This window comes from Photinus pyralis, unplaced genomic scaffold (genome assembly GCF_008802855.1).
Source record: "Photinus pyralis isolate 1611_PpyrPB1 unplaced genomic scaffold, Ppyr1.3 Ppyr1.4_LG9, whole genome shotgun sequence".
Taxonomy (NCBI): Eukaryota; Metazoa; Arthropoda; class Insecta; order Coleoptera; family Lampyridae; genus Photinus; species Photinus pyralis.
The window spans coordinates 23,163,516-23,186,159 of NW_022170878.1; the positions used below are offsets into that span (position 1 = coordinate 23,163,516).

The 22,644-nt window shown below is 38.7% G+C and overlaps 2 protein-coding genes across 2 annotated transcripts; both read left to right on the plus strand.

Annotated features, from left to right (window-relative positions):
• The first annotated feature begins 9,100 nt into the window (after window positions 1–9,100).
• On the plus strand, window positions 9,101–14,223 carry LOC116180101. Its single transcript, XM_031499936.1, has 2 exons — window positions 9,101–9,167; window positions 12,500–14,223. The coding sequence occupies exons 1-2, from the start codon at window positions 9,101–9,103 to the stop codon at window positions 13,825–13,827; spliced, it is 1,395 nt and encodes a 464-aa protein (XP_031355796.1). The 3' UTR covers window positions 13,828–14,223.
• A 303-nt stretch (window positions 14,224–14,526) lies between these two features.
• Window positions 14,527–21,501, plus strand: LOC116180390. Its single transcript, XM_031500357.1, has 2 exons — window positions 14,527–14,596; window positions 21,061–21,501. Exons 1-2 carry the CDS (start codon window positions 14,537–14,539, stop codon window positions 21,427–21,429), a joined length of 429 nt encoding a protein of 142 aa, XP_031356217.1. The 5' UTR covers window positions 14,527–14,536; the 3' UTR covers window positions 21,430–21,501.
• Window positions 21,502–22,644: the final 1,143 nt, after the last annotated feature.

Here is a 22,644-nt window from a genome sequence, read left to right on the forward strand (position 1 = left end):
CTATCGCCCTTTTAGCTGCCGATGAGGAAACCAGTTTCCGTATTACATAAATGAACACTTTCTAAGATAACCGTTCCTTTTGCTATTTAGGTAGTAATGTTACACAAGATAATCGTTGCAAGGAAGATATAAAATCCAGGATAGCGCAGGCTAAAAAAGCATTGGAATAAAAGTGGGACCTGCTAAGATCCGAGATAAATATAGGAATTAGGAAAAGATTGCTAAAAACGTACAAATGGAGTGTAGGTCATACAGGTGCGAAACCTGGACGACAAGGTAGGCAAAAGTAGGATAGGATGAGGATTAGCTGGATGGATAGGGTAACAAACGAAGCAGTCTTAGAGCTAGTACAGGAAATAGGGAAATGTTGAAAACCGTACAGAGAAGACGAGATACAATGATAGCGAACGTGCTAAGACACGGAGGAATAGTACTACTAGCTATAGAAGGTAGGACAGAGGGCAAGACCAGACCAGAGAGGACAAGCAAGGACCACAGATACTTAAACACATAGACCAAATAGTTAGGGACGTAGGCAAGGGTAGTTATGTAGAACTGAAAAGATTAGCAGGATAGGAAAAGGTGGAGGATTTCGTCCAACCAATCCTAGGATTACGCAAACAAAACAACAAATGCCGAAAACGTGAAAAATGCAGGTTGGGGGTGATTTTCATAAAAAAGTTCGAATTTCCAAGGGCTTCTTTATGTGCCGAATTATGTTTTTACTCCAAATACACTTTAAAACAAACATTTTGACACCTTAGCAATGAGAATCAGACCATTGGTTCATTAGTTTTGCTCAAAACTCGAGAAATCGAGTAGTTTTTTCAAGATGACATCCGTTCCCCAACCGGGATCTTTTGGGACTTTTCGGAAATTGGTCCTGGCACTATCCTGAACATGTATGCCAATTTTCAGCTTGTTTTTTCAAATTTCCGGGTTTGGCCCTTATTTTGTCTAATTTGACTGGACTACAGGTTCTGATTTTCATAGTGTCTATGTTCTACTTATGGCACACATCAGAGTTTGACTTAAAAAGGGTAAAATGGACAAATTGATAGATAAATAAATAATGAATCTAAGGTCCCCACAAGTTGAGGACGATCTAGAGTGCAAGTGGGGCAAAATCCAGGCGGGAATAATGAAAGCTTTCAAAGAGAAAGTGGTATATAAGGTCAATAAGTCTTAGATCAATCAAGAAATGGTAGCAAAAATGGAAGAGAGAAGAAAGTACAATAACATCAATACCGAAAGAAGAAGAAGACAATATCGGAAGTTAAATACGGAGTTGGGAAAAGAAATTGATGAAACTAGTAAGAAAATCAATGTAATGAAATAGAAAAGCATGAAGGGATAGGAAGACGAAAGGCACGATATTATTTAGAACAGGCTTAAACAGGTTCCCTGGGATGGAGCATCAAGAGCTTGTTGTATATAGCATATAGCAATGAGATGGAAGACCGGAATGGAAAAGTACTGAAAGAAGAGAGTGAAATGGAAAGAGTATATGGTAGATCTCTGTAAAATACGTGAAAACCAATGTACCTGGAACTGGAAAGAGAAAAATCAGTCTCTCCTGACAATAACAGGAGACAGCATTATATGCTAGCCCCTGTGCTAGCCGAAGTGGGTAGGACAATGAAAGATATGAGATCAGGTAAAGTCACGCGGATAGATGGAATTCCAGTAGAGATACTAAGGTTAATGAATCGGGAGAGTAGCCCGAATATTTTCTGAAGACCTTTGGTTATAAAGCAAGAAACAAGAAAGTGTGGTGAACAGGAACCACTGTAACAGATGATTGGAGAAACTGGAACAAAATTAAGACGCGCATTGGAATGGACAAAGGAGTCTGTGTACGGAAAGGTGGAATACTACTGTTCAAAAAGTTAGACATGAATAGCGAAGTGCTTTGTATGCAGTATATACTTATGCTGGACGGATGTGAAACGTGTAAAATTTTTGAAAAAGAAAACAATTGAAGAAAAGACGAGTGAAGATAGACGATATTACCTATAGAGAAGAGTGGAGACGGCAAAACAGTATCTGCAGAAATTTAACAACATATATAAACCCAACATCTCATAAAACGACATCACCGACAATAATTTATTGACACGTCGCGTCGGCGAGTGACATAAGTGAAACGAAAAGCACGTGAGGTAGGTACCTAATAACAATTGTTTTAGTAATCAGATTACGTTACACAAGTTCGGTGAAAGTGGGTATTACCTGTAGCAACTCACGCATACCCAAAGTGGAAAAAGTTACTACATGGATGAGTCACCCAGTGCAGATCACCGTCTCAATATAGAAACATTTTGCCATCAAGTTGGACATATTTCCCAAAAGGAAAATAAAGAACTTTCACCTATAACGCAATCGAAAGTTGAAACAATTTAGAGAGCGGAAGCGTCTTGCGTCTTTTACGGCGTCGGGGTAACCAGCACCCTACTATAAATGCTGAAAAAAGTACCCGCGTACATCCGGCAACAATTCTGCTCTTGACATTGATTCGCTTCGGCGATTTCGTGAACTTGTTCACCAAAACGACAACATTGCGTAACGAGACCCGCCAGAAGGGAAAGTGCATATCTCCGTAATTAGCACTCAAATTTGACCCAAACCGGCTACTTCCTCATTATTGCGGGTTTTCGAAAAACGAACTCTTTGTCGCTTTCGCCGTTACCGCGGCTTTCATTATTCCGCTAATTGATGAAAAAAATAAACAATTCGCACATAGGCGATCATGCACAATTAATAACCACTGTTGGTTTACTTTAATTAGAGTTAATGGTCGATGCCGGTGTAACACACGTCTGCTTTTCTAAAATTGTAAATTTCCCACTGTCTGCCCGTAACTTTTCTATACCTACTTTCATAACGTTGTTATACTAAATTGTTCAAATCGTTTACAAGAAACTTAGGAAGGAAGTGTTATCAGATACCATCTTATTTCCGTCGGAAGAAAGGCGTGCCTTTTGTATCGCCCACTTTCCCAACCGTATATGGATCATGAGAGTTTTCCATCGATGGTCGATGCATTGACCGGTTATTTGCAATCAAATTTTCATTCACGAACAAGAAAAGGACAAAGACAAAACCGCATATCATTAAAAAAATTGTGTACGCAAGCAACAAAATCCCCCCACAAAACCCAGAAAACCACTGCCATCAATTTTCCCGTTGAAAACTGCGTTTTAGTTTTTTTTTTGTGGTGGGGTAGTTGTTCTGCGAACAGTGACAATTAAAGGGTTGGTCATTCTTTCTTTGTAATTAGAATCATTTTAGGGAAATAATTAAATGGTCTATGGCTATCGCTTAACATAAATTTTATGATGATGGGTCTAATGAAGATTTCTCCTTTTCTCTGGAAATGCAAAATTACCGTAAAATTTTGAATACATTGACGAGAAACCAATAATAAAATAGATCCAATTTACATTTCCCTCGCAAGTTTTCTATTACATGGATCACAGTATACGAAAAAGCTTTTATACAAAGTTCACCTTAACTTAAAATAATCACCGAACCTCATGAAAAAATTACCTGCAGGATGTTCATACAAAATAAAAGCAAGTATAAATTGTGCACAACCCTTGTACAGATAAAACGCATTTTTTCTTTACCAAAATAGCGTTTGTTTTGACATCACCAATGGATATACTTCTTGCAGACGTCTCAATCGCCCTCTTCCGACAATCCGTTCTTAAGGTATAAGGGAATATAACCGATCACGATAAGAGATCGAGGAGGAGGGATATATTATGGTTGGTAGAAATTAATTCCTTACGTCGAGACCTTCCATTAGAGTACCATGAAGGGTAGAACATTATGTTTACCCCCCACAGGCCCCTTCGCTCACTGATCTCGAAAAAAAGTCGCACGGGAAAGTTATAGTTTGTACAAAGCAATTTATTTCGATGAGACCTTTCATTAGAATACCATGAAGGGTAGAACATATGTTTATCCCCCCCCCCCTCCACATTTCCTGAAGTTTAACTTAGCACCACTAAAGGCATGCGTATGCAAAATCTCAGACCAATTGGTTGTCGTATGTAAAAGTTATGCACGTTTTACTTTCAAAAACAGCATCTCAGGAAATAATTCGTGGGGGCCCCCTTTTAGACAGCGAAATTTGATGGCCGTCTGGTACACCTTCTAGGTATAGGCTACCTACTGCAAAAAAATCCAGGACTCTAACCATTCCCCTACAAGTAGTTCGGACGGAACGTTGAATCTGTAAATTAAAGCAGATCTCTGAAACCTTAAACTGAAGCTGATCACTGGAACTGTACACTGTACACTGAAACTGTACACTGAAACTGTACACTGAAACTGTACACTGAAACTGTACACTGAAACTGTACACTGAAACCGTACACTGAAACCGTACACTGAAACCGTACACTGAAACCGTACACTGAAACCGTACACTGAAACCGTACACTGAAACCGTACACTGAAACCGTACACTGAAACCGTACACTGAAACCGTACACTGAAACCGTAAACTGAAACCGTGCACTGAACCTGTACACTGAAACTGTACACTGAACCTGTACACTGAACCTGTACACTGAAACTGTACACTGAAACTGTACACTGAAACTGTACACTGAAACTGTACACTGAAACTGTACACTGAAACTGTACACTGAAACTGTACACTGAAACTGTACACTGAAACTGAACACTGAAACTGTACACTGAAACTGTACACTGAAACTGTACACTGAAACTGTACACTGAAACTGTACACTGAAACTGTACACTGAAACTGTACACTGAAACTGTACACTGAAACTGTACACTGAAACTGTACACTGAAACTGTACACTGAAACTGTACACTGAAACTGTGAACACTGAAACTGTACACTGAAACTGTACACTGAAACTGTACACTGAAACTGTACACTGAAACTGTACACTGAAACTGTACACTGAAACTGTACACTGAAACTGTACACTGAAACACTGAAACTGTACACTGAAACTGTACACTGAAACTGTACACTGAAACTGTACACTGAAACTGTACACTGAAACTGTACACTGAAACTGTACACTGAAACTGTACACTGAAACTGTACACTGAAACTGCACACTGAAACTGTACACTGAAACTGTACGCCGACGCTATACACTGAAACTGTACATTGATGCTGAAACTGAACTCTGAAGCTGTATACCGAAACGATCACGCATGCTGCTTACTGAAGCCCATTGAATGAAACTTTACATTGAAGCGGCACACTGATACAGTACACTGAAGCTGAACTGCAACTGTGCGTTGAAGCTGTGGACAACAGCTTTCCAACGAAACTGATCAACACTTAGACTGCTTACTGTAACTCAACACTGCAACTGTACCCTGAAATGGAACACTGAAACTATACAAACTGAAGCCGATCACTGAAATTTTAAACTGAAGCTGATCAACGATACTGTACACTTACAGTAAAACTATACACTGAAACTGTTCACTGAGCCAGTACACTGGGGCTGATCACTGAAACTTAACACTGAAATTGTACGCCCATACTGTACACTAAAGTCTATCACTAAAATTTAATACTAGAACTGTACACTGAAATCGATTATTGAAGCTGATCGCTGAAACTGTACCTTGAAACTGTGGACTGCATGAAACCCCCTGATGAATCCTCAAAGCTCTTCCAATTTTGGCTTTTGTACACTCCTAAGGGCTAAGATTCTTAAACGCTCTTAAGAATTAAATGTCTGATTACTAAAAGATCCTTGAAAGCCTTTGGAAACCTCTGATGTACTCTTAATCAAAAGTTAATAGATGTCTTTTAAATATAGGCCCTTAATAGTTGTTATTGAACCTATCTTTTAACAATACCAACTCACAAAAGCTCTTAAAGGTTTAACATAAAAAAATGTAAAGGGCTAGATTCAGGGCTAGATTTTATGGGGTAGTAAGGCTCCTTGAAGCGTATTACGTATTTCCAAATGCATTACAGATCATACAAATTTTACAGGGTTTGAAAATATAAGAGGATGGAATTTTGCAATAAATGGTATGGCGTAAGTTAGTTTCTATAGCACGTTGTACCCTTAATAAATAGCTTTGGGAAGTTTTAGGTCTCAGTGAGTGGGAGATATAGAAGGTAATTACCTCAGTCGGGTTTTGTTCCACAAATTACGCAGTTCTGGGATCACCGTTTCGCATTACAAGAATACAATTCATCAGAATTCCCGTGTGTGGGTTTCTGAAGGATGGCCTAGTTTTTCTTACTCTGCGAGTACATCGATCCTGATTGACTTAAAAAAAATGGTTGGCTTAATTATTAGACGTGATATAAAAGTTCGTTAATTATTGAAAAAAAATGGGAAGGGGTTAGTCTGGGACGTTTTTGGAGGCATTCCGTCCCAGGCTACCCCAAAGGGAACCACGTTCTGTTACCGTAAAGAATTTCGCGCCGAGGTTACCAGAGCGAAAGTTCTCTTCGGGTTTTCATCGAAAATCTTACAAATAAAAAAGTGTGAATATAATTAGAAGCAAATGAGACTTATCCGGTCAAGGTCTAGCCGAACGAATATTTTCCATCGGCAAGTAATTAAGTGTTTAGTTGTGGAAATATGCAAATGTAACTGCTGTCGGTCGAGGACAAATTGCTCGGTATTGTGTTCAATGTTGGTCACAAAGGAATATTGTTTACGGCCGATGCTCAGTCACTCCGGCGCAAATGCTACAAAAAAGGGATTGAACTTCCTAGTTCAAATTCACATCTTAATTGCGACAGATTTGGCCTTAAGTCGGAAATGACCGAACAAAACAATGCCACTGAACTATTGTTTGTAAACAAACGTTTCATCACTGCACTTTCCGGTGCACGAAGAATAATTAATTTAATTGTTAAAAATTTGCCAGTCACCACAAAACTAAGCGTTAAAAACCACTTGCAAGCTCTCATAATTAGCAATTTGTGTAAGAAAAGCAGGCGTAATAATTAATGCTCAAAAAATGTAAATATAAAATTTGTATTTAGCACTTTTCTTTTAATTAGCGAGTTGGACTTCGACGCGATATCTTTTTGCAGTGAGTGATATAAGAGGAAACCAACCAAATAATTAGGAAAACTTTCGATCAAATAGAGGAATAACATCCATGAGGAAGAACGAAAAGAAATTACTTTCTTTTATTCTGTTCAATACTTTGTTGTTGTGTTATGTAATTATGTTCTATATTCTAATTCATTATGCACCGCATGCTCGTTCTCGAACAAGGATATTTGAATTGAAATTTGGATGTGATTTATTGTAAAGTTTAAATAAATAGTTACTCGGTAATTCCAACATCAAAGCATAAAACTTAAAGATTCTGTAGATTTTGTGGAATCTGTAGATCCTGTACATTCTATAGATTCATCAAAATCTGTAGATTCCATATGTTCCATGTTACAAAAATCGATTCTTAAAAAAATTCCTTTAATTACGTTCAGTAAAACTTAATGTAACTTCTTAAAGAGAACAGATAGTTATTTTAAATACAAATCAAAAGGATTACGTTACCTTAATTATAGCGCTTTGTGTTATATTATATTAGCATTGAATTTATAACTATAAATTCAATGGTCTAAGCTCCCACATAATAAAGGATAACCTTCACTCATCTGTGTACCGAGTGAAATAAATACATTGTTTCAGTAATCTTGATTTATGTAAACAAGCACATTGGTTCCCTAAAAAACTTGTCAACAGTACCCACACTGTCTCTATAGAGTCACTGTAGGTTGTAGTACCAAAGCAGACAGAAACTGACAATTCTGGGAGTTTCTAAGAGGATATAATGTGGTGGGGATGGTGGAATCAAGGATAAAAGAAAAGAACTGGGAGAAAATCAAGAATGGGTTAACGAGTAAATCCATATGGATGAAACAATTTTCGAAGGGGGTTAATAGGAGGCATATTATCAGGGGTCAGGCATTACAACTACATTTTTGAAATATAATATACAGAGGAAAAGGGAAAACATAAAAAGTGGAAGAGGGATACAAATAAAGGACTGTATCGAGCACTTTATTAGAGTCCTCCAAGGAAAGCAGGTGAAAGTGATGGACAAAGATAGAAGAGAGGATACTGAAGACACTGAAAAATGGTTGCTACCAGTAAATACACCTTCAACACAACACAATGAACTAAATAATCAAGAAGAGAAACGTAGGAAAGCGTGATGGCCTCCATCGACCCCGTCGCCATCTTCTTCATTCTGCCACGCTCTTTTGTTTTCCTAGCTTCGTTATGAAAATCCCCTAGTCTTAGACATCTGCGCAGAACGGTCGATTGGTTATATACAGAGCATATCATATTTTTGTTTGAGATGTAAAGGTGCGTTGCCTAACCATAAGGGTGGATTATCACAAATGTTATAATCTCTCCTCGTACACTTCCGGTATCTGCTGAAATGGAAAATCCCAATATTGGCTTAACATTTTTCAATTTGAGAGACTAGGTGACCTCGATCAACACAAATTTGGAGAAAAACTTGACATGAAAACTCTCACTGGGTTGCCCAATGGATTCGAATAAACAATTAATTGATTGACAAACATTTTATTTCGCGAAAAAATTAAAACAACAATGCTGGAATAAAGAAAAGCATTCTGAGCTTGTTTTTACACATACCACGCACGCAAGCGTTCGACAGATAAATGAATTAAAGACTTTACTGACAGTTATTAAATACTCCAATCAATCTGGTCGTAAAGATTTGTGATCCTCCGGCGCACTTAACGCCGCATATCCTTATCAGCACCAGAACACGTGCGTTAATTAAATTTTCGTGTGATAATAAAACTACTAACTACTTATCGCAAACGACCATGTGTAACCTTACTTCTAACACCATATCTAAATCGAATAATTTACGAAACCGATTAAATTATGCACCTACCAACACTTCTAAAAGTAAAAACGGAAACACAAACTCAAATAAGACGAACTAACTTTGTGTCTTTGATGATTATTTACACACAAAATAGTTGAAAACGAATTGGAAAAAAGGTCGGAAGTGTATTTTTCATGGATTTAAAGGCAGCGGTTGACTGTTTAGAAAGAGAAAATATATGAAAATGACTGAAGATAGGAAAATAGATAATTTGAAAGGGACAGTCGAGGAGTTATATGGAGGAACAATAAGTAGGGTAAGGCTAGAAGGGAAGGGGTCTGAAGGGTTTTGCACAATAAATTCGCTAACCTTTACATAAGATATATGAAGAAAGAAGATAGTCCCTGGAATACGCTGATGAAACAGTAATAATGGCAGAAAAAGGGAAAAACAGTTTATGACAAGATTGGAGAGGCACAGGGAAAGAAAACGAATCAAAGTAAATGTAGAAAAATCGATGATGATGAGATTTCGCAAAGGAGGCAGGAGAGAAAATGGAGATGGAAACGAAGTGGAAACTGGATACCAGAGGCAACTAAATGATTGGGCAAACGTACATGTAAGGGAATACCGGAAAAGAGGAAAATTTGCGATTAGGCAGATGTGAAGAATGAGAGGAAATAAATTCAAAAATGAGTTTCGAATAATTGGTGAATGGAACGGAGATGTGGGAATGAAGGAATCGGATGAACTAGAAGATTAACAGTGGGTACTGGGAGTCCGAACGCAGGGAGATAAATTCGAGGAAAGGAGAGAAAGGGTAAAAGGATGAACATAAAGGGAAGTAGGTGGGGACAACAAAATATTTAAAAAAAACGGATACAAACGGGAAGAGGTCGAAACAAAGGGAGAAATAGGAGAAAACATGGACCTTCAAGTGCTGAAAGATTAAACGGTTTTTCCCGCTCCCGTACGGTTTTTTTCCGCGGAACAAGAGCTCGCCAGTAAAAAAAGAGCTTGCAAGCCGAAAAAAAGCTCATGAGCGGAAAAACCGCTCGCGGACAGAAAAAAGCGCTCGAGCGCCGGGCACTTTAAGTAAACGTTCGAGTATCGAGCACCAAGCGGCCGGTCCGAAAAGTGCTCGCGAGCGATGCGCACGTAAGCGCTTTTTTCGCTTGGAACGCTTTTTCGAGCGAAACCCTCGCGAGCAGTACTCAGCTCTGATTTTGATATTCCAGCGCGGTTTATTAATTATGAAGTACTTTAGATTCCCATAATAGACGAAAACCAGGGCACAAACGAGTTTCGAGTTGTTTAGACGTTATCAGTTTTACAGACATGCCAGGTTGTCGATAACGACAACAGTTGTTGCGCCGGAAAATTACAATCAGTCTAGGTGTTAATTGAATTAACGAGTGTGGAAGTTTGAAAACGCTTAATTGGGTAAGCATAGTTAATGAATGACGGTTTTAATAAGTTGTAGAAAAACCGGCAGACGGCGCCAAGAGTTATATCAAAATGAGCGCGCTTAAAAGAGTGGAAGTCTGATGTCCATCCTAAATTTTTCGATAAATTTAGGCCGAGTAATTAATTTAAAAACCGAATTAATTTGCACCGATTTAGTACTGAATACAGCGAGCAGCTGGAAATTTTCTAAAATTCGGATTTCTTTATACGGTAAACACTGGATTTTGTGGGCATCTTGTGCCATTTTGTACTTGCCGTAAGTAAGTCTATTATAAAGTGTATGAATTGTTCCATATTGAACATGTGGTGTTAGAGGTAAGTATGGAGTAACATTAGTACCTACTCAAGATAACACTACAGATTTAAAAGTACATTTAAATCTGTGATAACACGCTGAAATTTATTTTGTTTTTGTTTTTTTTTAAATTTAAGCGATCGATTGTCTAAAAAAATAAATAAATTTCAGTCTGTTATCTTGAGTACTAATGTTACTCCATACTTACCTCCAAATCTATTATCTTTTGCCATTTTTGATTCTTGCCGTAAGTAATTTAATACATTCTTGAGTCCCGTACCGTAGTTTAATTTTTTGCCATTTGTAATTGCACTTTATTAAAGGAAACAAAATCAGTCAGAAATGCTAGTGATTCCTCAACGGTTTCGGATTTAAGGTGTAGTGAACTGGAAGCCATCACTTTGACTTGCCTACCACAGTCACATAATGATCACTATCATTGAAATTCTGGATAAAAGATAAGGGTCGTCAGAAGAAAATTCCATAACTCAGCACTCTTGAATATTTTGAGTTCAAGTTCAGAATTTCCCGATTAATCAGAATTGGGTTAGTTTAAAACCAGCGCGAAATGCGAGTAAATAGTCCTTAAAGTTCAAGGTTTGTTTAAAACTTCATGCCTGAAGTTTCGGGTTTGAATTTTAAGGTTTGGGGTACAGAGGTTGAGATTCTAGGTTCGTGGTAGAATTTTAAACTTTACTCTTGAACCCTGAGGAAAGGTTAGATCTCGGAGTTTAACATCTCCAGTCATCGAGGAGCGAATGTCGCAGAAGGTAGGTACCACTTGTCGGAAATTGGTCCCAAAGTCAATTTATCAATCATTGTCAATTTGACACCAACAGCGCACATTCGAAAATGAGTATGCCTTCCCTCGACGAACCCCTTGATCGGTCTTTTAGAAAACCTGGCCATCTTTAAAGACAGCGTCTCTCTTTCAATCCTTTCTGGCAATTTCTCGGAGCTAGTGCTCATTTGATGAAACTCTACCCATAGGTGCATCACATTCACTCATAGGCTAGTGACCTCCTGCATAACTCGTCTAAAATACGCGTTAACGTACGACTACCTCAAAATTTCACTGGCAAATATCGCGCGAGTTTAATTGCGCACTACAAATTCAACCTATCATTAACACAATTAATATAAATTATGCAAAACGCTTACACGCCGATCCTACCGAAAACGACTTCAGCTAAAACACGAGAGAAAACAACTTTCTTCAAAAATTAACATACGCACTATGCCTACATGCGAACCAATTTGTCAATTACTAGGGCAAGTACGCTAATAAATCATAAGTTTTCCTATCGAAAACAAAACGAAAATTTCTCCACGGCCTTGTCCCTTGACCTTCGCGACCGTGAGGGTGGCTTGGGGAAAGTAAGAGGGCCCCACCTTTCATTTCGCTCCCCCAACGCCGCCCGATACTAATCCTATATAATTTCTTCGACACATACTTTTGCGATCATAAGTGAAGTTTTTCCCTTGACGAAGAAGTCCCTCAACTATGTGGGTCTACAAGCACCTAGTGGTTAGTGGTTTAATCTCTTGTGTCGGTGATAGTGCAAAGCCTCACAGTTTTCATTTATTTATTAGTGTCATCTTACAGTATAACTAAAATTACATTAACTAACAATTAAACATATCACATAGTAATTACCTACATTTTGCAGTTATGGAATACGAAAATAAGTAGGGATTTGGTGCGTTTTCTATTAGTAGAAATTTCACACACATCGCTAACGTACAGTGCATATTTATCTTATAATTACATCGAGAAAAGGGTTTAAATACACTTTTGTTTATTTCAGATCGTACTGGGAATAATTGTCTTCGTAGCTGGGAAGGCTATCGAGTCGCAGGGGAAGGTTGCCAAACCGTAAGATAACACAAATCGCCTTTTGCTGTCTAATTACATTTACTCTAGAATTGCAAGGAGAGTCGGTTACGATTATTCGCCCAATTACGGATCGAGCGGTGGCGGATTTAGCAGCGGAGGCGGTGGCGATGATGGCGGATTAGGGCTCGGCGCCTATAACACTGGCGAAGAGGAGCACCACCATGACGATCACCACCACGATGACCACCAGCACGATGATCACCACCATGATGTTCACCACCACGATGATCACCACCACGACGATCACCACCACGATCCGGGCTACTGGAAGAAGAAGGTCCAGTGGAAAAAGGGTTGGAAGAAGATCTGGAAGCCGGCGAAGAAGAAAATTTGGAAACCTTCGTGGAAGAAATACCACAAGCCGATATGGGTACCAATCAGTGTTCCAGCTTGGAAAGAGTACCAAGTTCCCGATTGGAAACAAGTGTGGAAGCCCGTTTGGAAGGAAATCCAGGTGCCGGCGTGGAAAGAGTTTCAGGTGCCGGACTGGAAGAAGATATGGAAACCGATTTGGGTGCCGGTCAAGGTGCCCGCGTGGAAAGATATAGAGGTACCCGCTTGGAAAAAAATCTGGATACCCGTCTGGAAAGAAATCGAAGTTCCCGCGTGGAAAGAGATCCAGATTCCGGCGTGGAAGAAATCCTTCGTGCCGGTTTGGGTGAAAGAAGGTGTGCACGGCGAGCACTACCTCGGAAAGGACCACCACGGAAACGAGTACACAGCACACGACATTTGGAAGAAGAAGCTGATCTGGAAACCCGTCTGGAATAAGTACTGGAAGACTGCCAAGAAGGAGATTTGGGTGCACGACAAGAAGTTAGAGTGGAAAGAGTCGTGGAAGCAGATCTGGCGGTCGGCCAAGAAGCAAGTTTGGATCGAGGATAAAAAACTCGCGTGGAAAGAGGCGTGGAAGCAGGTCTGGAGGACCGAAAAGAAACAGATTTGGGTCTCGGACAAGAAGCTAGAGTGGAAGCCGGCCTGGAAACAAATTTGGCGGACGGAGAAGAAGCAGATTTGGGTACCCGATAAGAAGTTGGAGTGGAAGGAGGCCTGGAAGCAGATTTGGGTGCCGGACTGGAAGGAGATTTGGGTACCCGCGTGGAAGGTGATTTGGAAACCGGTCATTATCCAGGAGTGGTTCCCGACTCCCGACCACCACGACGATCATCACCACGATGAGCACCACCATGTCGACCACCACCACGGTTGGGATCGGAAAGACAAACAAAGCGCTTCTAAGAGAATTACCAAAGACGTGAGTGACGTACAAAAAAGTGCCGTGAACAATTGGAAGTTTCCAGGAGCGGCTTAACGCCCCAGTGGTACCGTTAATTTATATTTAATGTTGTTACTTGACTGATTTTTAACAACTGTATGAATGTGTGCTGTGGCTCTGTGAGCAAATTGTTATTGTTATTCCTGCAAATATACCTAGACTTACAAAATCGTTAAATGGGCGCGTTTCTAGTATTATGATTATTAGTACAAACAGGTTCGAAAATTCTAGATCACTTTCATCACTTCCTTGCGTGCACTTCCTCGGCCAAAAGTGAAAGCATGCCCGACCACTTTTACCCACGCAAGTAATTGATATAATTCAAGCTCATTTCTAATTTTATTATCCTGATTAATTTCTAACGTATGCAATTTCTTCACCATAAATTACCGACCCCTCACTTTTTTCGTCTCGTAAAAAAGATATGACGCTTACCACTACCTAACACCTTTTGATGTTCATAAACTATACTTTCAATAAATATTACATTAATTTTAACAAAAAATAGATCCATATTTTGCATATAACAGGTAATATATACGCTCTTGATAAACTAAAAGAATGGTCAATAAGGGGTAGAGGTGTTACTTCTTGTCGTCTGCAAGCTTCGGCGTCTGTGCGGGCGTCGGATCGTCTTGGAACAATGGATTTTTCACCTCCATCTCGCCGGTCTGAAAAACAAACAAAAATTGCGCGATCAATTTGCGACAATTAGCGCTAATTAAAATGGTTGATATCATCAGTTATGACCGAGAAAATGTGGAAAACAGCTGTGCTAATTGCGTTGTGCTGGCTATCGATCGTGGTAAGAGCTTTTGGCAAATCAAAAACCAGTGCATGTCAAACATAGAACTGATTAATTAGATACTTTGATTTTGATTATTAAATTAAGATGTTGGTATATATCGCATAATAATTTTAGGCACACTGTTCCAATTTCTGCGAAATCTTAAAAATTTTGTGCTATTCAAATGGGGCTTAGTATTTGTGTTATTTTGTGCCCTAATACGAACACGGTCATGGAGTTATCCGCCATTTCAAATTGGACTGAAATGTCACCGTACTTTGGATTGAGTATGTCTTTCTTCATTATCTATGCGCTCATTTTGGGTTATTTTTTCTGAATGACATGTTCTTAGAGCTTTTTAGCGTAACACAACGAAGTTGAGGTAACGCTTATGTGCTCGAGTTTCCGCCGTCTGTCCGTCCGTCTGTGTGTTCCATCTAGATCTCGGCCCCTGGGCACCTAGAGACTTCTGCTTTTCGCTAATTGATAGATGTTATGGTCTATATTTGACCATTACATTTGTGTTACGCGGAAATACCAACGAGTGGGTTTGTCGTAGTATCAGGTGGCGCTGTAGTCACAGAAACTAATTTTGACACACACTAAAACTAACACGTCCAATGGAAAGGAAAGTAGCACCGGAAACGTACCCCCAGAATACGACGATCGTAAGATATATCTGGGGTATGGAATATTCCCCAGTTTTTGTGAAGGAACGTGGCAACGGGGGGGTCTCTGCTGTTTATGAAGGTGTCAAAAGTTTTAAAGGGCCATAACGGCTTGAAAAATAGTTATTTGTATACTTAGGCCGCGAAGTCATTCTTTAACGTACCGAAAAGAAGATTGGCGCCGAGGCCGCTTGCGGCCGAGGCAAGGCAACTTTGAGGACGTTAAAGAATGACGCGGCCGTGGTATACACAACATTTTTTGTGCAATTGTGTAGAATCGTCAATAAATAAAAATGAGATTTCAAAAATAATAATTTTCGTCGCAAATAGAAAGACGGCCAGTTTTCATTTTACCATGGAAATGAGATAAACAATGAATAATTTTTCGTGAAAGAAAAGTCAAAATGTGTGCCTCCGAAAGTGATTCTTCGATATCCGGAACCTTGTCTGAAAATGTACTATTAGCTTACCTTATGGAAAAATCGAAGACCTTAAAAAGTTCAAGCTTATGGAGTGTGTATTCGATGCTAAAGTGCATGCTTAATATAAACGAGTGTATAAAAAAGTGTACCTGTCAGTTTGAGTTCTAATGAAAATCAAAATGTTACAGTTTCAAAGTATAACGCTTCTAACACTTTAGACTTTCTTTCAGGAGTAAGTATAAGTAACAATACGAACTGTACGATTAATATTAACATTTATCCAAAAGATTTGTAATTACCTACATGCTGATTGTCAAAATATATGTGACATTGTTTTACTTTAACGGCCGTCACTATGACAGCGGCCGCGAAAATGAATTTCGCGGCCGCCATGGCGAACGCGAAGTTGTTGTTTCGCGTCCAATTGCACAAAAAATTAATTTTTTAATTTATGCGTCTTTTAATATCTATAGAGCATTGTTTTCATAATGAGTTTCGCATGCCTGGAAAAGAGATGCCGCTGTGACTAAAGCTAAAGTGGGTATCTTAATTCAGTGCATACCATCCAGGCGACCATTACTATCCCGGCATCGGCCATCCCGGCGATTTATACCCGGCTACGACCTAGCCCGGCGACTATTACTTTCCCGGCATCGATTATCCCTGCAATGCACACTTTCCTAACGACGTTTGTCCAACCCCATTTTTCTTTTTTTTTTGACATAAACAATGATTTACTTTAGAAGCGGTTGTCAAATTAGGTACCGCAAGTAGACGTTATGGTTGAAATATACAAGGAAGCTCAAATAAGCCGCCTTGTTTGCGCAATTGCTATCGGTGCATTTAAAAAAAATTGCATTTTACCAGATTATATATAAAAATAAAATGCAATTATTTAAAAATGGGTCCTTTGCAATTGAATTTGATACTATTCAAATTGTATTATATCTAGAATCTAGAAAAATCTCACACTATATATAGTAACAAATAGGAGAACTTAATTCCAGTCAATTGTTTCAATATAATAAACACAGATTTACTTCATATGTTCACCGCGTCTTAAATGTTTTCCATCTCCCCTTACAGCAAAGTTCAAATGGCCGGGACGACCAAAGCAGGGATTGCCCAATGCCCATAGCTGGGTTTAGATCGCCGGGGTAACCGAATCAGCAAGTAAAGACGGCTGTGTTTCATTGATAAGAAGTTATTTTGTATCCGCAGTGTACAAGGATCCTAAGACAGTCGTAGAAAGAGATATTTAAATTCTATTTCTGTTTTTCTATAACTATTATACCTTATCCCCCAAACCCCCCGATAAACTGACTCGACTTTTTCCAAAAATTGCCATATAAACGAACGTTTCTAAACGTTTTTGGGAAGGAATTTGACTCGTTTTTTGCCAAAAATTACCGTGTAGGCTCACGCGTTTTTGGGAAGGAATGTAGCACGGTTGCAAGGAGCGCTTAGAGAGTTAAGATGCTATATTTAATAGGGTATTTTAGAAACCACTGCAGCGTTAGCTCTAAATTTGCGTTCATGAAGTAAATTTTTTTTTTAGATTAAGGAGTTAGAACAGGTTATAAATCTACAGGGTGTCGATATTTAAAGTGCAAATTTTCCAATAAATTACGTGGCTAGTGGAATTTCAAGAATAAATCTGTATGCATTTGGTGGAATTGAACAATCCATTCTGCGTCTTTTAATTTCTGTGGAGTATTGTTTTCATAATGGATTACGGATGTAATCCAGTTGATTCGTCTGGTGATGTGATGTCACTAGAGCTAAAATGGGTCCCTCAATTGACCTTATCTACTCCAAACCACAAATTCAGTTTTCAGTTACGGAAGCACTTATCAAAAAATAGTTTATTTTCGTAAAAGAGCACAAGATATCAATTTCGGTGGTCGCGCTAAAATTCGTCATGCCAAGGGTGTGAAAAATGTTCGGTGAAGTTCATATTCGAATTTGACATTTTCTCATTAGGGGAAGTAAAGTGTTTAATCTTGAGAAAGAAATCCGGGTTTGCGGATAGCTTGATGGGGACTCATGGGCGATTTCCGTTAAGGCCGGATAAATATTAATCAATGAAGAAATAAAGCCTTACCCTTTGAACATAGTAGGCGAACCTGGACCAGTTAAAGGTGACAGTCGTGTGCCACGTGACGGTTACCTTCGAAAAAGATTACGCTCAAGGGCATTTGCTTTGAAGGTCGTCGGAGGTCAATGATCCTAATTTATTGTTGTCATACTACACTTTCAAGGTTAGCAAAGGTCAAAACCTCATTTTTTACAGCGACACAGTTTACTTGCAAGGTCATTAAAGGTCAAGGTTTATAATGTCATATTTTATTCTCAAGATCATCAAATATTTTTGCTTCATTTTCAAAGTCAATGGCAAAGTTCAGTGACCTCCACTATTTTGCAGTGTAATATATTCCATTTTGAAGTCATCCGAGGTCAAGGTTCCATCATTTTGTTTTCAAGATTATTAGAGGTGAATTACCACGTTTTTGTGGCGTTGTATTTCATTTATTGCGTCAGCATGGACCAACGACTCGATTTTTGTGGTGTTTCATTTTTAAGGTTATCATAGTTCAATGACCTTCATCTTTGAGATGTCATATTTATTTTTCGAGGTCATCACAGGCCAACAACACCTTTTTGTGTCATGTTCTAGTTTCAAGGCTATCCAAGTTCAATGGTCTCATTTTTTGCGATGTCATATTCCATTTTGACACATCAACAAATGGGGTCATTGGCCTATGATGACCTTGAAAATGGAATTTCACATCGCAAAAATGAGATCAATGTCCTTTAAATTAAAGCATGACACCATTAAAAAGTGTGATAAGGGAAATAGATGCTACAAAAAATTAAGGTTGTTAAACCTTGAATGAAATATTTCACTACAAAAAAAAAAACAAAAATGTGACATTACAAAAATGACCTTTAATAACCTTGTGTCACGTTACTCACCTTGGCCTACTTTCCAAACTCACCACCAGGTGGTGAGCGAAATTGAACTGGTTCAGGTTCGCCCCTGTTACACTCCTGCACATTACTACATTAAGAGAACCTTGACACCATTAAAGTGAGTCCTGACTGTATAATAAACAATTAAAAAAACTGTTGAAATTTCCTTTTTTATTTTCATTTGGCAGTACTCCACCCTGCAATAGAAATTTTGGAGAACTCTTTAAATGATCCAAAATCGCATAACCAAAACTTGGTTAATTTAGTCCTTCTTCTGTGTATTATATCGTTGCGGAACAAATCATGGTATGGAATACGCCCCAGTTATATATAGTTATAGCGAAAGAGAAATAGAATCTTAAGTATCCCTCACCCTACAACTGTCTTAGGATCGTCGTACACTACTACTCCATACCCCAATGCTTCCTTCCCACACGTATTAGTTTTAGTGTTAGTTTACACGGAAATTTTTGGAAAATGACGACTGTGTCAACTTACCAGGGGGTCTGGCGTGCCCCAGGTGTACATAGTTATATCCTAGGGGGAAACAAGTACCATTTTTGGTGTACACCAAAAATTCAAAGTCAAATTAATTCGCGTTCATTTCAATTAATTCACGTTAATTCAAATTAATTCACGTTAGTTCAAATGAATTCACGTTAATTCCAAATGAATTCGCGTTCATTCCAATTAATTCACGTTAATTCAAATTAATTCACAATAATTCATGTTAATTCAAATTAATTCAAATTATTTCATGTTAATTCAAATGAATTCACGTTAATTCAAAATGAATTCGCGTTCATTCCAATTAATTCACGTTAATTCAAATTAATTCACAATAATTCACGTTAATTTAAATTAATTCACATTAATTCACGTAAATTCAAATTAATATTCAAAGGGGTGTACACCAAAAATTGAAAGTTGTTTCTCCCTAGGTTATATCAAAAGGGAAATAAAATCTTTAACAACCCTTTCCCTACGACTGTCTTAGTATCGTCATACACTGCGGGGTATTCCACACCCCTGACACCCTCCGTTGCTACGTTCCTTTCCAAAGGCGTTCGTGTTAGTTTTAGTGTTCATTTACACGGAAAGTTTCGGGAAAAGACGATTTTTCAGCTTTCAAGGGGTCTGGGGTGTATGGAATACCTCCCTGATGCATATAGATACAGCAAAAGAGAAACAGAATCTTAAATATCACTTTCCCTTTCCGTTCCTTACGACAGAAACACAAATGGAACTTAGGAACGGGTGAGGAACGATTGTACATCGACTACACACTTACAGAGAAAAAATTGGAAAAAAAGAACGGGAATGTGATAATGATTTACGAAGCCTAAAGTGTTCTGCGCAATAAAAGGAATGAGACAGAAATGAGCACTTAAAATATTATAACATGGAAGGAAGATATGCTCCCTCTGGCATACTATGATGATACAGTAATAATGGCAATAGAGGAAAAACAGATGAAAGACATTATGGGAGAACATTGGAGAGGTACTGGTAGAGAAAAGGAGTAGAACTAAATCAAAGATGACGAGTTTTGGGAAGGGCCAGGAAGAAAAGGGAGAGTGGAGGGAGAGTAGAGGAAGCAAGAGGATATCAGATACATCGAAATAATGGGGTAAACGAGCAAGTAACAAACTTAAGAAAAAAGGAGTAGTGGTGATGAGACAGGTGTGGGAAATAGGTGAGAGGATATTCAAAAACAAGGTCAGAATAAGAAACTTCACAAGAAAACAGGAGATAATAACGGAAGGAGTGCTGAAATATCAGAAAAAACAATAAAATAATCGCGAGAGAGGAAAGGTGAAGTGGAAAGGAGAAAAATACTGAAAATGCAGACTACGTGGAGAGAAAGAGAGATATTAGTCATCTGATATGGGAATACTAAGTAAAAAGAACAAGGGAAAGCAGGAGAGAAATACTGGTAGAAGGGGGGGGGAAAAAAAGAAGAAATGCAGAAAATATTATATAGTTGTCAATTAATGTAAAAAGGTTTTTATAAATAGCGTAAATCTGGTACGAACAAGGGAGAATCTGAGTGACAAACATAGGAAACACGTAAAGATACACTTGGTATAGGAATAACAAATTTTAGGAAAACAAATCGTTATTTATAAATCCCCTTCGGCCCAAAGGCCCCCCTTGCATGTATCAAATAAGTGTTACTCATTTTGAATGACCATGTCCAATTGATCAGATCTAAATTTCGTTTATCTTTCCAATTCTTCCCAAATCCAATCCACATACAACCTGCACCTTTTGGGAAGGGTTTATGGAAAATAAATGCGTTAAACGTTTCTGTAACAGAAAATGTTTCGCCATATTAGGGGTAGGACCAGCCATTTCTTTACATAACGTTTACGTCATGTAGCAAATTAATAATTTATCTTGATCGTTAACATTTCAGGCAGTCCATGAGCTTGACGAGGACGAGCGTGCCTGCGTCCACGAAACGGGCGTCTCCGAGCACCTCGTGCGAGAAGCCAAGCGCGAGCACGCGGTTTTCGGCGACAACTCGAAGTACAAGGAGTTCTTGAGCTGCTGCTGGAAGAGGTACGGCTATCAAGACGAGAACGGCGAGATCAACTGGGAGATGGTGAGATCGGTCATCGGCCGCTCGTACAATCCGCGAGTGGCGATTAAAATAATAAACAAATGCATGAATGTGAAGGGCATTACCGGTGGGGATACGGCGGTGCTCGTGCTGGAATGTTTAGATGATCACGCACCGAATTTGCACACGGTACATCACTTTTACTCCGGCCACAAGGACTAACTTTCCAGCCCAAGGTGATTTTATAATTGATGTCACTGAAATTATGCATTAAAACAGTTTATCTTAATTAAATTGGCGTTTTATTCAGAAATCGATGGCACGATTACGTGTCTGGGTTAAGGAAAGAGCAATTCAGTTGTTAGTATTCCACGGGCGACCACAGAAAAGTCATCGTTTGTAAATAAATTGTAACAGTACAAAAATGAAATGCACTTCAACACAAACGGTCTTTTTTCGTTTGCGAATACGCCAAAAAATTAGGCCTTTGGGCCTTATATTAAAAAAAACTGTAGAGAAAATGGTGGATCAAACAACTATAGCCCAAAAACTTTTTTGGTACTAAACTAGAACTGGTGTTTGGGATAAAACTTGGAAAGCATTTGAGAAAAGTTAAAAAATTACAACGTGGCACTTGGTGAGGTCCGACAGAAGTGACTACCTCTTATCGTCTAAGTTAAACGCTTTCCTTTCGCTTCGAATTTCCGCTTACCGATAAACCGCGTGCTGATTTACAATTAACAACAATTTTAAACTAATTTTATTCATTCCGACGCATTAAATTTTAAATTCTAATTTCAAAGATAAGTTTTGTTTTGTTTTATTAACAGTAAATTTACAATCTACTTTTTCTTCCCCCCCCCCCTGATATTTCTTCTGTTTCCTCGTTAATTCTCGATTTCCACTCTCTTTTACTGCACTTGTATATGTTGGTTTCTTTTTATAAATACTTCTATCATCCCTTCCCCTATTTATCTCCTCCTTTCAACCTCTGTCCATCCGTATCCGTTTCTTCCACAATAGTTTTTCTTTGTTCTTGTGGGGTTGGGATTATTTGGTAATAAATGTAGGCATTTGGGGAAGAGAGATTATTTCCAACTGAACTGGTTCGATTCAAGTTTTACAGTCTTCTTTAGCCATCGTCGTCAAACCCGATGACCCTTCTCCATTTTTATTTCCTCCTCCAATATGAAGTTTGGTGTTTTCCGTTCAATTTCACCCCATTCCTTCCATCGCCTACATCTGGGTTCAATAGACACCCGTCTCACAATCGCATCAAGAAGGCGATTTCTTATTCTGAATTCGATTTTGAATTTCTTCACTCCTATTCCCAACACCACTGTTCTTTATACCTGTGTTTGCCCCTTTACTTCGTTGCATCTGGTACCCTAAACATTTAAGTCGTCTTATTGCCTCTACTCTCTCCTCTCTCCACTT